General features: G+C 37.3%; 1 protein-coding gene across 1 annotated transcript in view; it reads right to left on the reverse strand.

Annotated features, from left to right (window-relative positions):
• Nucleotides 1–4,685: 4,685 nt before the first annotated feature.
• The window catches only part of LOC150081880 (BPTI/Kunitz domain-containing protein-like), a 29,420-nt gene continuing 20,958 nt past the window's right edge, over nucleotides 4,686–13,147 (reverse strand). Inside the window, exons 4-5 of the mRNA XM_090380355.1 lie at nucleotides 12,518–12,688; nucleotides 4,686–4,864 (exon numbers count right to left, since the gene is read on the reverse strand). Coding sequence (XP_090236481.1) covers nucleotides 4,686–4,864; nucleotides 12,518–12,688 — 350 coding nt within the window. The remainder of the gene's footprint in view (nucleotides 4,865–12,517; nucleotides 12,689–13,147) is intronic.

The following is a 13,147-nucleotide window of genomic DNA, read 5'->3' on the forward strand; positions in this document are numbered from 1 at the left end:
CCGCGCAGGTGCCTAGTCTCCAGCCACTGCAATTTGCAGAACTTAAGCCTCTCTTGGTAAGAGAATCCCTTCATTCCCCTCACCAATCGTGTTGCTCTTCTCTGTACACGCTCAAGCAAATCTACATCCTTCCTAAAATGAGGCCTCCAGACCTGTACGCAGTACTCAAGGCGTGGCCTGATCATTGCCTTATACAGAGGGACAATCACCTCCTTTTCCCTGCTAGCAAAATTCCTATATATCATTGACAAAACCCCATGACCCGCCCTAGCCGCCTGTCTGCACTGCTCAGAAAACTTCATATCTGACTGCACAATTACTCCCAGGTCTTTTTCATTTTCTACCACCTTAAGTGTAGTACCACACAGTTGGTACGTTTCTCTGGAGTTACTTCTACCCATATGCAGTACTTTGCATTTGTCAAGGTTGAATTTCAGTTGCCACTTCTTAGCCCATCTGCCCAAATTATCTAGATCCTGTTGCAGTAGCACACTGCCATTACTGTCATTAACAACCCTGCCAACCTTTGTGTCATCTGCAAACTTCGACATTAAGCCTGATATACCTTCATCAATATCATTGATAAATACACAAAACAACAGTGGACCCAACACCGAACCCTGTGGGACTCCACTAATAACATTAGTCCACGAAGAGCAGCACCCATTGATTACCACCCTCTGTCTTCTCCCACTTAACCATCCTTTTATCCATTGTAGCAACTTACCCTTAATACCATTCTGCTCCAATTTGTACAGTAGTCTTCCATGCGCAACAGTGTCAAAAGCTTTCCTGAAATCCAAGTATATGATATCAAAATTATTTTTTGCATCCAGTTCCTTTGTGACCACATCATAATAACCAATCAAATTTGTCAGACAAGACTTTCCCTTAACAAACCCATGCTGTGTTTGAATTATTGCTGCAGTCTTGTCTAGATGATCCTGCAATGCATCTTTAACCAGCGACTCCATTATTTTACGCGGAACAGAAGTTAAACTAACTGGTCTGTAATTACTCGTGTCACCCTTCGATCCACCTTTGTGAATTGGGGACACATTTGCACATCTCCAGTCAGTGGGAACCTCCCCTGAGTCCAAGGATGCTCTCATAATTATGGCTAAGGGTTTGCTTAGTTGCTTTGCCGCCTCCTTTAAAATAACTGGATAGATCCCATCCACCCCAGGTGCCTTTCTTATGTTTAACTTCAACAATTTCTCCTCCACTTTGCTCTCAGTTATTACAAAATCATTAAGCACACTGCTACAATTTGATAACCTTCCATTTTCAAACTGTAATAATTCCTCACGTGTGAATGTAGATGCAAAATACTCATTCAGTTTGTTTGCTATCTGAGCAGTATCATCAACAGTCGAACCATCGATGTCAAGTGGACCAATCATATTCATCCCCTTCCTTTTAGAGTTTATATAAGTAAAGAAATCCTTGCTGTTTTTCTTAGCATCTTTTGCCAAAGATTTCTCGTAATCCGCCTTTGCCTGCCGAACCTCCTTTGTGACCTGATTACAGACTAGCTTATATCTGCTACAGGCTTCTGCGTCGCCTGATAATTTATATGCATCCCATGCATTTTTCTTCTCTGTCACGAGTCTCATTAGTTCATTTGATAACCATTTAGGCCTAAACCTTGAACGATATTTCTTAATCGGTATATAAAGTCTAGTAGCTTCCACGATTAATTCTTTGAATGCTTCCCACTTAGAATTTACTGTTTGTAACATCGTCAGTTGATCCCACTGTACAGAATTTAAAAACTGTCTGAGACCACTGTACTCCCCTTTACGGAAGCAAAAACCCTTTCCTTTACCCCTGACGGTAGTTACCTCTTTGAGTAAATCCCACTTCAGCACACTGTGATCACTGCCACCTAGTGGTTCCTTTATCTTCAAATTCTTAATACACGAATTAAGAATTAGAACAGAACGAGTTAGGTTCTGTTCTAACGCTTTTAGTTCGTGTATTTATGTAGGAAATTGCACAAATAAAATAAAACAAAAAAATTAATGTATACTTTGATTAACGGAGATCTGAAAAAATATATATGTATGAATTTGAACGCAAGCAAGCACTAGAAATAAAACGCAAGTATTTATTTATTTAACAACACTTTACAGGTTTATGCCCATTAACAAAGTGCAGAAGGTTTACAATAATTTTAACTATATTATATAAAAGATGTAAATATATTCAACTATAAAATATATCGTTCATTAAAGAATTATATAAAAGTATTTAAATAGGCATGCTATTGTAAATAATGTCCTATGATACTTATTTCATAAAGGAAGTAAGATAAATCATAAAACTTAAAAAAGCTGAATATACACATTGTTCATTAACTGTACATAACTACATAATGTTTAAATTGTGTTGGTCCTTTGTATGTTCGATAACCTGGCACATTTTGGCCTTAGCTGCCCTTGTGCCCTTAAACACCAATAGCAATTGTATGTTCGATTAAAGGATCTGTCGTAACGATCCTTTAAAGAATGTAAGATGGTGAGTTGGCTGCTTTTGCCATGATAGTCCTGTATGTCGGATGAAAAGTGCCTTCATTACGATTAGTCCTAGGGGGTATTCTTAATTTAACGTGGGTTAGAAGAGATGAATTGAGACAAAGGCTATGAATGAACTTACATAATGATTTCAGGCCTTTTGCCTTATTATAATTAATGGCTTCAGCTTGTATTTATTGTAAGAACGATTGTGGGTGTTGATGTATTTGTTACATGCCATTTTTTCTTAACACGGATTTGTATTCTTTCTAATTTGTTCAGAGTTTTACGAAATTTATAACCATATTAGGTATGTGGATTCTATTTGTGTTAATATAACAGTAGTATACAATGCTTTTGTTAAGTTATAGAGTTATGGAATTGTCCCTTTAATATTTTGATGAATCCTATTTTCCAATAAGCTCTTAATTATTTGAATTATATGTAAATTAAATTTACCATTGTTTTCGTATATTACACTTAATCTTTGATTTGCTTCTTAAATTACTTTGATTATATAGTCGTAAGAAATAATACGTTTCTAGGGTCCTTGAAAGATATGACTTTATATTTACTGGTGTTATTTTCCGAGGTCCACAAGTTGAGCATATTTGAAGAGTAAATTGGAGCAATCCAGCCGATTGTTGCAAGCTACGAACAATTTTATGTTGTCCGTGTTAAATGGTAAGTTAACGTTTTTGGGAAATTCAATTAATGCCGATTTGTTGGATTAGACGCCGAATAATAACGGTCCCAGTGATAATCCTGGTGGGACGCCCGTTTGAAATGTAATCTCTATACAGATGTTAGAAATATGACATTACATGGCCTAAGTTTTATATCATCAATTAAATAGTTCAGAAGAGGTGCAATAATACTGTATGATTGCAGTTTTTTTTTTTTTTGAATAATCATAATAATATCGAAAGCTTTAGATAAATCTGTGTACACCTCGTCCACTGAATTCTCCCGTCCATTTTCATAGCAATAGATTGCCAGAGGGACATTAGGTTCGATTCAACGGACTTGCCCTGACGAAATCCATGAAATACTCTTGATAAAATATGTTTAGTGACTTTTTTTTTAGCGGCTTCCAGCATCGTTTCCAAAATATGACTGGAATGTCGTCAGGTCCTCTAGAACGTCCATTATGCAAATGATCGATTGCTACAATTAAATTTTCTTCGTGTATAATGAGTACAGAACGTGTCTATACTAACGTAGTAAGCACTGTAATCAGTTGTTTTCTTGCTTGAATATTACATTCCTCAAGGTGATTGGTCAGCATGTTAGTAATATCCGTAGCTGAATGCACGATACTGTTTATTCGACTATTTCTAGATGAACTGACTAAACTCAACAAATATCGGCTATTATTGACCTCATCATAAGATATTAATGAGATATTATGAACACGTTAATTAATGAGTTTGCACAATTATTGCGACAATTGAGTAAGCTTTTTGGCCATTTTTTTTCTCAGTGTGTTGAACTCATTATATTGTCTGTTCTTTTTAAATCGTGATGTGCTTTTTCCTTTTTTTTTGTATTAAAGCTCTTTTCACCTCGAAATTAAAGCACAGGAAATCTTGTGTTAAAAGCATTTTTATTAGAACGTTGTCTGATGTTTAATTGAAGCATAAAACAGTTTATATGCATGGTCGGTTGTTGGAAGAACTTTTCTTCTATGTTGCAAAATGAACAGAAGAATTTGTATAGAAATTATATATCGTGCTTTTTTATATGATATGTGAAAAATACCGAACCTCACTTGTGTAAAGAGGCAGGTTACCTAAATAACGTAACACTTTACTTATCTCAAGCATACCGACTTCTAAAAGTCGGTATGCTTGAGACATATGATTAATAGAAATTTAAAAAAAAAAAGTAACTTAAGGAACGAGAAAAGAGGTTTGTGAAGAAAGAGGACAGGACAGGACAGCCAGTAGTAATCAATGAGTTAGGCGCTTAACATGACGCTGTATGCAAACTGGTGATATGGTAGTTATTTCATATCGTAGTGTTGATTTGTTATTCAATAACAAGCATTTTTCCGTTGTAACCCATTTATTCTCTGTAAGTCACTATTCACTAAGACACTATTGGTTCTCAGCATCATTCCACTTACCTATAACTGAAAAATAGTAGCCCAAAAATTGGATGGACATCTTACTTTCGAAGGCATCTATATTCACAGTCTTCCTTCTTAACGAAATTGTTACAGTTGCCCTTACATCCAGTGTAGATGAAATGATCACAACTGCCTTTCCTAGAGTTGAAATAGTAGTTTGGAAAATATCCTCCACAGTTGCCAGGATCCGCTCTCAAGTTGCAGGGATCTATTCTGTCTGCAAGAATTCAGATGGCAAACTTTATTTGTTTCTACAAAAATGAATTTGGCAGCCTAAAGATAAGGGTAATCCAGATAACGAAGACAAACACGACTCTTTGCTTGTTTGTCATCCAGTGAGTAACGCTCAATGAAACAATGCCAGTTTCTTGAGTTGACTCGTGGTTAGACAAGCAAGAGGAAGTCTAGATCTTAATATTCTATTAGATTTAGTGAAATGAATACCCAATATATATTTGCATACTAATTTCACTGAAAATTACTTATTTTACTTTACCATATGTTAATAGTTATTTCAATATTTATTACGGATATTTTCTTTACATAAAGTACTGAACTTAGAATGTAATTTCTGCTCGTTATTTACTACCAGTCACATTTGAATGAAGAAACTTGAACTGAAGATGCGTTGTATGTTATCCTTTTTGTCAACAGCAGAATAAGATAATAATGGATTTTACCGAATCTATTGCAACGCAGGTAAAATATGCAATAGATTTAGTAAAATCCATTACAGGTTTTCTCAATAATCCCTAACGAAGTGCGTCCTCTGGAGTAAACTGCTTATTACTCGAACTACTTCATTACTGTAGCATATACTTGCACGTTACTGTACGTTTGCCAGTTTACTTTTGAGTGATGGGTTTTTCGAGGAAAGAATACATCGGTTACATGGTGAAACAGCAATCGTAAGGATACTGTCGAAATTCGCAAAGATTATTCGCCATGAGAAGAGATTCGTTTTATGCTGTGGAGTGATACCACCACTCAAAATATATGGGCATAGGCTTTTGTTGCGCATTGAAAGGAAAACGGTCTGTTGCTACGCTGAAGGGGGTCAGCATTTACGGTGGTAAGAAGTCACTGAATCTATGAGTAAGAATTCTTAGCGATTGGAGAATGTTTTCCTCTTGGCGATGATTCATCTTCTACTGGAAGCACACGAAATGTGGAAGTAGATGCGGATGTAGGAAGATGTGGAAGTAGTAGACAGCTGTGCAACATTCTTTTCATTTGCAAAGTATTTAGACAACTTTAGATATGTGAGGTTTTTTTGAATAAAAAGTTCGCAGTGAATATCAGCATTAGCTAGTTTTGTTACCAAAATCAAAAGTTAATAAGGAATCAGAAATGATAATTTTATTCTCAAGACAGTGTTTTCTCTGTTTATTTTATACGATTCAGAATGAAAATTGCCCAATTGTTTCATTTTATGAGAGATTTTTGGCAATTAGGAATGCTTGATAACTTAATCGGGGTCGGATTAAAATTTCAATGGGCTGCCCGAAATTTAAATTTGATTGTCCTAAAAGAAAATATTCACAAAAACAGTGTTTAGAATATTCATAATCTGTGATAAACAAACGTAACCTGATCTAATAACAGTTTATCCTAACCATAAGTTTATGACCTAAGGCACAAACTGTTTTGAGATTACAAAATATTTTATTAATGAATTATTTATTACTATTTTAATTATTAAATAATTTAATTTACCTTAAAGTTTGCTGTACACTTTGTTCATTATTTTACTGGTGCATTTGATTGACTTTTTCATATGCACATCTTACTTTTCACATCTGCGAAACTGCAGAGGCAGTTTATTGTACACACAGATAGCACAAAGTTCTACTCTCAAGTTTATGAGAATGTTCAGACTTTTTTTTTTAGCCGGATGATAAAATGTACTACTTTCGTAATAGTTTATCTCTTCTCCGAATGTTTCCGATGCAATATCAAACTCGTGATTAGCTGAACACACAATGTTGCTTTAGTCTATGGCGATTATGTGAAGAATAGAAGAGTCAGAAATAAATGACACGTTACAAAGGCCTTTGGACGATGTGCGTTTTCAAACGACAAATGCTCATGTAGTTTAAAATTCACACACGAACAGGTTTCTGTCTGTTCAATAGCTTCTGGTCAAGAATCATTTGCCCGTGGTAAATTCCTTCTTTACTGTTCTGCCCTTGCTTTATGTTTGCAAAGATAAAATTGGCTCTCTAGAGAAAGATAATTCACAACGTTTTAACTGACGGTTATATTTGCAGGTAAGATAAGTGACGCCATTTATAGATAGTTTCATAAACTACTAGAGGTTCAGGCCGTGCCGCGAAGACAGCGCCACTTCTTCTTTGATTTCATTGTGAGACGGTAAGTTAGATGTTGTACCTTGTTGGATAGTGCTTCTCGATCAGATTTAAACCTTCAATTAGTTTTAGCAGTAATTCATCTTAATTCGGAAGAATACGTATTCCAATGTCACATTGAATTTTAATACTGATGTAGTTTAATGACAGTGAGGCGTGGATTGATTTTATTTAATTAGAATGAGAAACTTGCAAGAAAGTCGTTAAGCTTAGTTTAACAAGTGTTTTGTGTGAGTCGCACTGTATTTGAAAAAAAAAAAAAAAAAAAAAAAATGGTTGAAGTGCGTGGATGTATTTCTTATGTGAGCGTATTTCGTTTCCCAAATGATGAAATAGTTAAAAATAAGTGGCTTGTCAATATTCACCGTGAGAATCATACAGTCATAAAATATTCGTGTGTGCATTCGTCATTTTACAAAAGTGCAATCGCAGAAGATAGTTTTATAGATAATTGCTTTTCTAAATGATATTGTATGCGATTTGCGAAAAGTGATTTTCTTTGTTATGTTTTTGATAATAATTATGAAAATAATTAATAAGGAATCTCTAATGATTTGTGGAAGTATTGTTGTTTCTCCACCTTTAGAGTTTGCCGTATTTGTAGGAATAAACAAACTATCAGAAATGCAGATGGTTTGAATGTGCATTTTAAAAAGATTGGTACTAAAGATGACATCGAAGTTTTGTTTACATGCAGTGACATCAATCCAACACCTGCAAATACACGCTTGGTGTTTTCTACGAAGAACTTGAATGATTTCAAAGCATAGTTACATAATGCTGATGAGAATAAGTTAGAATTTCTTATGGAACGAATTCAAATGATATAAACACCAAAAAGTTTAAGATTTTTCTCTGATATTTATCATTTTGATTTTAAAATGTACTCGCAATCAACCTCAACATATAATGCAATTAGGGAAACAAAATTACATATATTTGCCCATCAGAGAACATTTCAAACTTTAACTTAGAAATTAAATGTCACTGGTGATAATATTTAAAGTACAGTCACAATATTAAAAAATATAAGATTTTCTAAAAGATATTGAGAAAATTATTTCGCTGTCAATTGCCGAAATCAATTTAGATGATACTTGAACATTTAAAGCGTAGGTTAATTAGCGCGAGTGCCAATAGTAATGATTCAGACAAGACAGATCATATTTTCCAAATATAAAAATGTTGTTGGTATATTAATGTATGTAATAGGGGGTAGCATCCCTTCTCACCCCATCCGGACCTATCTCTTTGAACCTCAATGGGAAAATTTATATAGAAACAAACCAGTTGGCATCCGGCTACGAGAGTTAATGCGTTGCTGGAACATCTATCTTGGAAATATATCTTAAGCTGCACATTGCAGTGCAAGCACCATGGGAAATGTATAGACCTCTTTGCGACGACTCCTTTCTTCAGTTGGGAAAATACTCCCTATCGAATCAAAATCTGAGACAGTTGCATGAGGCTTGTTCATTGGTCAATGCTCAGTCTTCATTTATATACGGACGGCTCCAAAACTGATATATCTGTAGGAGCTGCAGTAATTCTTCCTGCCTCTACTGTGTCTGTCCAATTACCAATTGAATGCAGTGTTTTTAGCTTTACAGCAGACCAGGGAAGGTCGTGCTCTGGGACTGGACAATATTGACACCGCTGTGGTGAGGAAAACGTGTCAGGCGAGTCCTGATGTGTACCTAGACCTTTTCAACACATGTCTTCGTGAAGGAGTATTTCCGGCAGTATGGAAGACGGCTAACTTGAGGGTTATTCTCAAGAGTCCTGAGAAGCCCGTGGATGAGCCTCGTTCATATCGCCCAATAGCTCTTTTGTCAGTTATCGGAAAGTTGTTGGAGCGGCTTGTTCTTGGTCGGCTGATGGTTCATTATGCTGGTCAGGGGCTGGTGGCCAACAATCAGTACGGTTTCAAGGCTGGCTCCTCTGCTGAGGATGCCATTTATAATTTGATTAAAGGCGTTAATGAGCTACCTGGTCGATATGTCCTGGGCTTGTTCATGGACTTTAGGGGGGCGTTTGATGCTCTGTGGTGGGGCAGTGTTCTGCGCAGGGCTAGGGCGTCCCTCTGTCCGGGAAATTTATACCGTCTTCTTGAGGACTATCTCCGAGAGAGATATGTGCTCATTTGTACTCCTTTCATGAAGTGTGAGAGAAGAGTTTATAGAGGATGCCCACAGGGTTCGGTTCTGGGGCCGACTCTCTGGAATTGGGTTCTCGATGAGTTCCTACAAATGCAATCTGTGGAAGGTACGACCAGAATAGCTTATGCTGATGATTTAGTTATCTTGGTGTGTGGTGAGTCCCGCCGGATGCTTGAGGAGCGTACAGCTGCTTCTCTAAGCCAATTGTTGAATTGGTCTGCTCAGCATAAGCTGGAGGTCTCAGCAGAGAAATCTGTAGCAGTTCTCCTGAGGGGAAGCCTCAGTGGAACTCGCCATCCCTTGTGTCGTTCTGGTGATCTCTCGCTTAGAGTGGTTAATAAGACTAGGTACCTGGGTGTTGTCCTGGGAGAGCGACTTTCTATGGTAGCACATGCTGCCTATGTCCGAGATAAGGTGAAACGATTATATGCCAAGCTCCAGCGAGTTACGCGTGTTGAATGGGGTATAAAGGGTGGTGCCCTCCACTTACTTTGTGATAACATCTTTATCCCGATTTTGACTTACGCTGCTGGGGCTTGGGGAGGGTATATAGAACATTCTCATGTTCGTAGAATCTTGTCTTCGGCACAGAGGTTTGCTCTCTTAGGTATAACCAGGGCTTGCAGAACTGTGTCCACAGATGCTTTGTGCGTCCTTGCAGGGAAGATGCCTGCGGAGTTGGTTGTGGCGCAGTTTGCTCTGCGATATGCCCTTAAGCGGGGGATTACCAGGGTGATTTTTGGCGTCCGGTCGTGCCCGGTGGGGCGGTCGGCTGTTTTCCCTGGTATAACAGCGGAAATTGCGGATCAATGATGAGTTGAGTACCATATGGCAATTCCAATGGACAAACTCTGAGAAAGGTCGTCATTTGTATACCTTTATGCCCTCGGTCCATACTGTGAGTAGGGAGCGACGTTCCTGGCTCCAACTTGGGTTTGCAGCTGCTGCCGTTGTTACGGGGCATGGCCTAAGGTCAAGGCTGTTTCGTTTGGGGTTGACCCTTACGGAGTTCTGTGAGTGTGGAGAGACTGAGACTGGCCTTCACATCTTGCTATATTGTCCTCTATATGAGGATTCAAGAGCGAGGTTGGACTTTGGGACACTGGCTCTCACTGAAGAGAATTTGAAGTATATTTTTGAAAATTATGAATTCTTTTGTTCTTTTTTAAGATTTGTTAAATTGGCTTATAGTCGCTGCCGGGCGATGCCTGGGTGGTAGTAGTGACCTACCTCCTCGTGGTGGGGACGGTAACTTGTGGTGAGTGATGTGATTGCCCATCCCCACCACAAGGCTGAATGGTCGATTAGTATTGTTTTGTTTGATTTGAGTAGACCATTTGGTCTTTATATATTTGGTTTTTACAACTAGGTTGAGACTGATATATTAAATGAGAATTGGTTGCATATGGATGAAAATCCGGGTGGCAACCGAGATGAAAGCTCACTCAAATGTAAATGTAATGCCTCTACTGTGTCTGTCCAATTACCAATTGAATGCAGTGTTTTTACAGCTGAGTTCTATGCAGTTAAAATGGCTTTGAATCTCCTTAACCTTTTTTCATAATATATACAGACTCTTTAAGCCTCATCCACTTCATCCACACAAATCAGATTAGAGTTATGTAACCACCGACGAAAACAAGTTGACTGTCAAATTTTGCTGGATACGCAGCCACGTTGGAATCCCAGGAAATGAGCGTGCAGCAAAGCTACCTGCTTGCTTTGATTCCATCCTAGTTACTTATTCTGGTTTCAAACTAATCATACGACGGATATGGTCTGAAATGTGGCATATCCAGACAGGAAACAAGCTTCTCGAGATAAAACAGAATCCACAGTTGTGGAGATCCAGTTTCAGATTAAACAGGCATGAAGAGGTCGTGCTTGCAAGGGCACGAATTGGCCATACACATCTAACACACCTCTTTTTACTGCTAGGAGAAGATTCCTTACTTTTCTTACACCGTAGCTCCCTACTTACCGTTAAGCATATTCTAATTGAGTGTGTACATTACCATTCAGTAAGAACTGCATATTTCAAATCACAGCTTAATTTGCAAAAACCTCTGCAACTGACTCATATACTTAGAGATGATAACAGTTTCTCAGAAATTTACTTATCTGAAAATGATCAACGTTTACAGTCACTTGTAGACCCATTTCTTGTAATGTATACAGTCAATTCTAGACCGAAGTAATAGGCGCAATTTGGCCATAGTAGCCCTTGCGCCATTAAACCCCGATTCAACAACATGTAATAGAGGGAAATTGGAAAAAAAAAAAACCCTTGGCATTAGGTGTTCAAATAGCAATAGTATATTATGGAGTTTTTCATAAAATTTTCTCCTGAATTAGTATAATTTCCTTCAATGAATCAGCTTACAACGTTTGTGCATATTTGTGAATTGTAACTGCAAAACACTGCTGTCATCAGCAAAGAAGAGCCAACTTCTTGAGTTGAAAAAAAATGTATAATTGTATTATGTCAATTTTATCTGAACAATTATATTAGGAATAAGAAAGACAGAGATACACGTAACTGAAAATTCAAGGACATGCGTAAAATTAAAAACAAAGCATTAGTTTAATATTTATCTTGAAATTGCTTTGGACAACTGTAAGGATATGGTCATGCAATTAAACTACGAATAGACACAATTTGGCCTCAGTAGTCCTTGTGTCATTAAATCAAATAACAATAATTGTATAATAAGCGGGTTAGTTAGTGTGCACACAACTTAAATTACGAGCAATATTTTTAGGAATAAATTTCTGTAATTTTGTTTAAATCAAGCAAGTTCTGAACATGTACTAAAAAAATTACTTCATGAATTAGCATTTTATTTCTCTAGCATATCTGGAAAAGTGTTTGAAAAGTGCACCCTTTTCTTAATTGTAAATGTTAATCGTCGAAATCGTATTGTCTTAATATTTCTTAGCTCATAAGAGCCTTAGAAGTAACTTTTGCCATTGCTACCATCTTTATTTCGTGCCCCGACCTGTACTCTAGTAGGCTATAGACAGTTTGGCATGCCTAACTTTAATGGGTCTCATGGCATGCTGGAACACGTGTATAAAACAAGCCATGTGCCATATAAGTTTCATGCATGTGCTCGTGGTGGATATTCAGTAAAAGGAAAAAAAAGTAGAACGTACCAGGCTCGGCGTATTAAGTCTCAACGGGGGTACTCTGAAAAAAACTACTACGTAAAGTTAAACGAATCTTTGTTTTATATGCATTTTCATAATTTTGGGTACTCTTTCCGTGTACTCCAAACTACTATCTTCACATTTCTGTATTTCATTTGGACAGTGTTTATATGTAGATAAGCTCATACTCACCTACACATCTGCACTCGCACTCCCTCAGAGTAAGGAATCTGTTACCATTTCCACGACATCCGGAATAAACGAATGCCGTGCAAATACTTGAGTTAGCATCGTAATAATAACGGACCAATTTTCTTGAGCATCGACCCTTGTCTACTTCCATACGGCACACATCGGCATTAACTGCAAGAAGAATCAGATTTTAAAAGATCACGTTAGTTCCCCCTATTTTAAAGATTAAATTTACATAAACTTATTATATTAGTGTAATTCAATTCTTTCGACTGCAGCTTGGGATTGGGCTGATCACGTTTTCTGTGTTATCTGGCATGCTATTTCGGAAATGCTCCTTAAGAAGATTTTATGAAATTGAATTAATCGAGTTGACCTTCCAGCCGAAAAAGCCAATTGAGAATATTTAATATCAGTTACAGTGAAATTCTAAATTGAGTCAGTTTAGTACGTTCACATATATTAACAAGTTATTGCATTTAGCGATTTGTAAAAACGTCTTTTCTAAAGGTTTCAGTTGGTGGATGGGTTGACGAACGTTTGACAGAGAGAGTGTGCGTGCGTGTGTGTGTGTAGTAGATTTAGGAGCATCAGCGACTACGGCCACAAACTGCGTGTGTTCTATGGTCG

Source organism: Mastigoproctus giganteus, chromosome 8, assembly GCF_048544385.1.
Source record: "Mastigoproctus giganteus isolate SK-2022 chromosome 8, ASM4854438v1, whole genome shotgun sequence".
Classification (NCBI taxonomy): Eukaryota; Metazoa; Arthropoda; class Arachnida; order Uropygi; family Thelyphonidae; genus Mastigoproctus; species Mastigoproctus giganteus.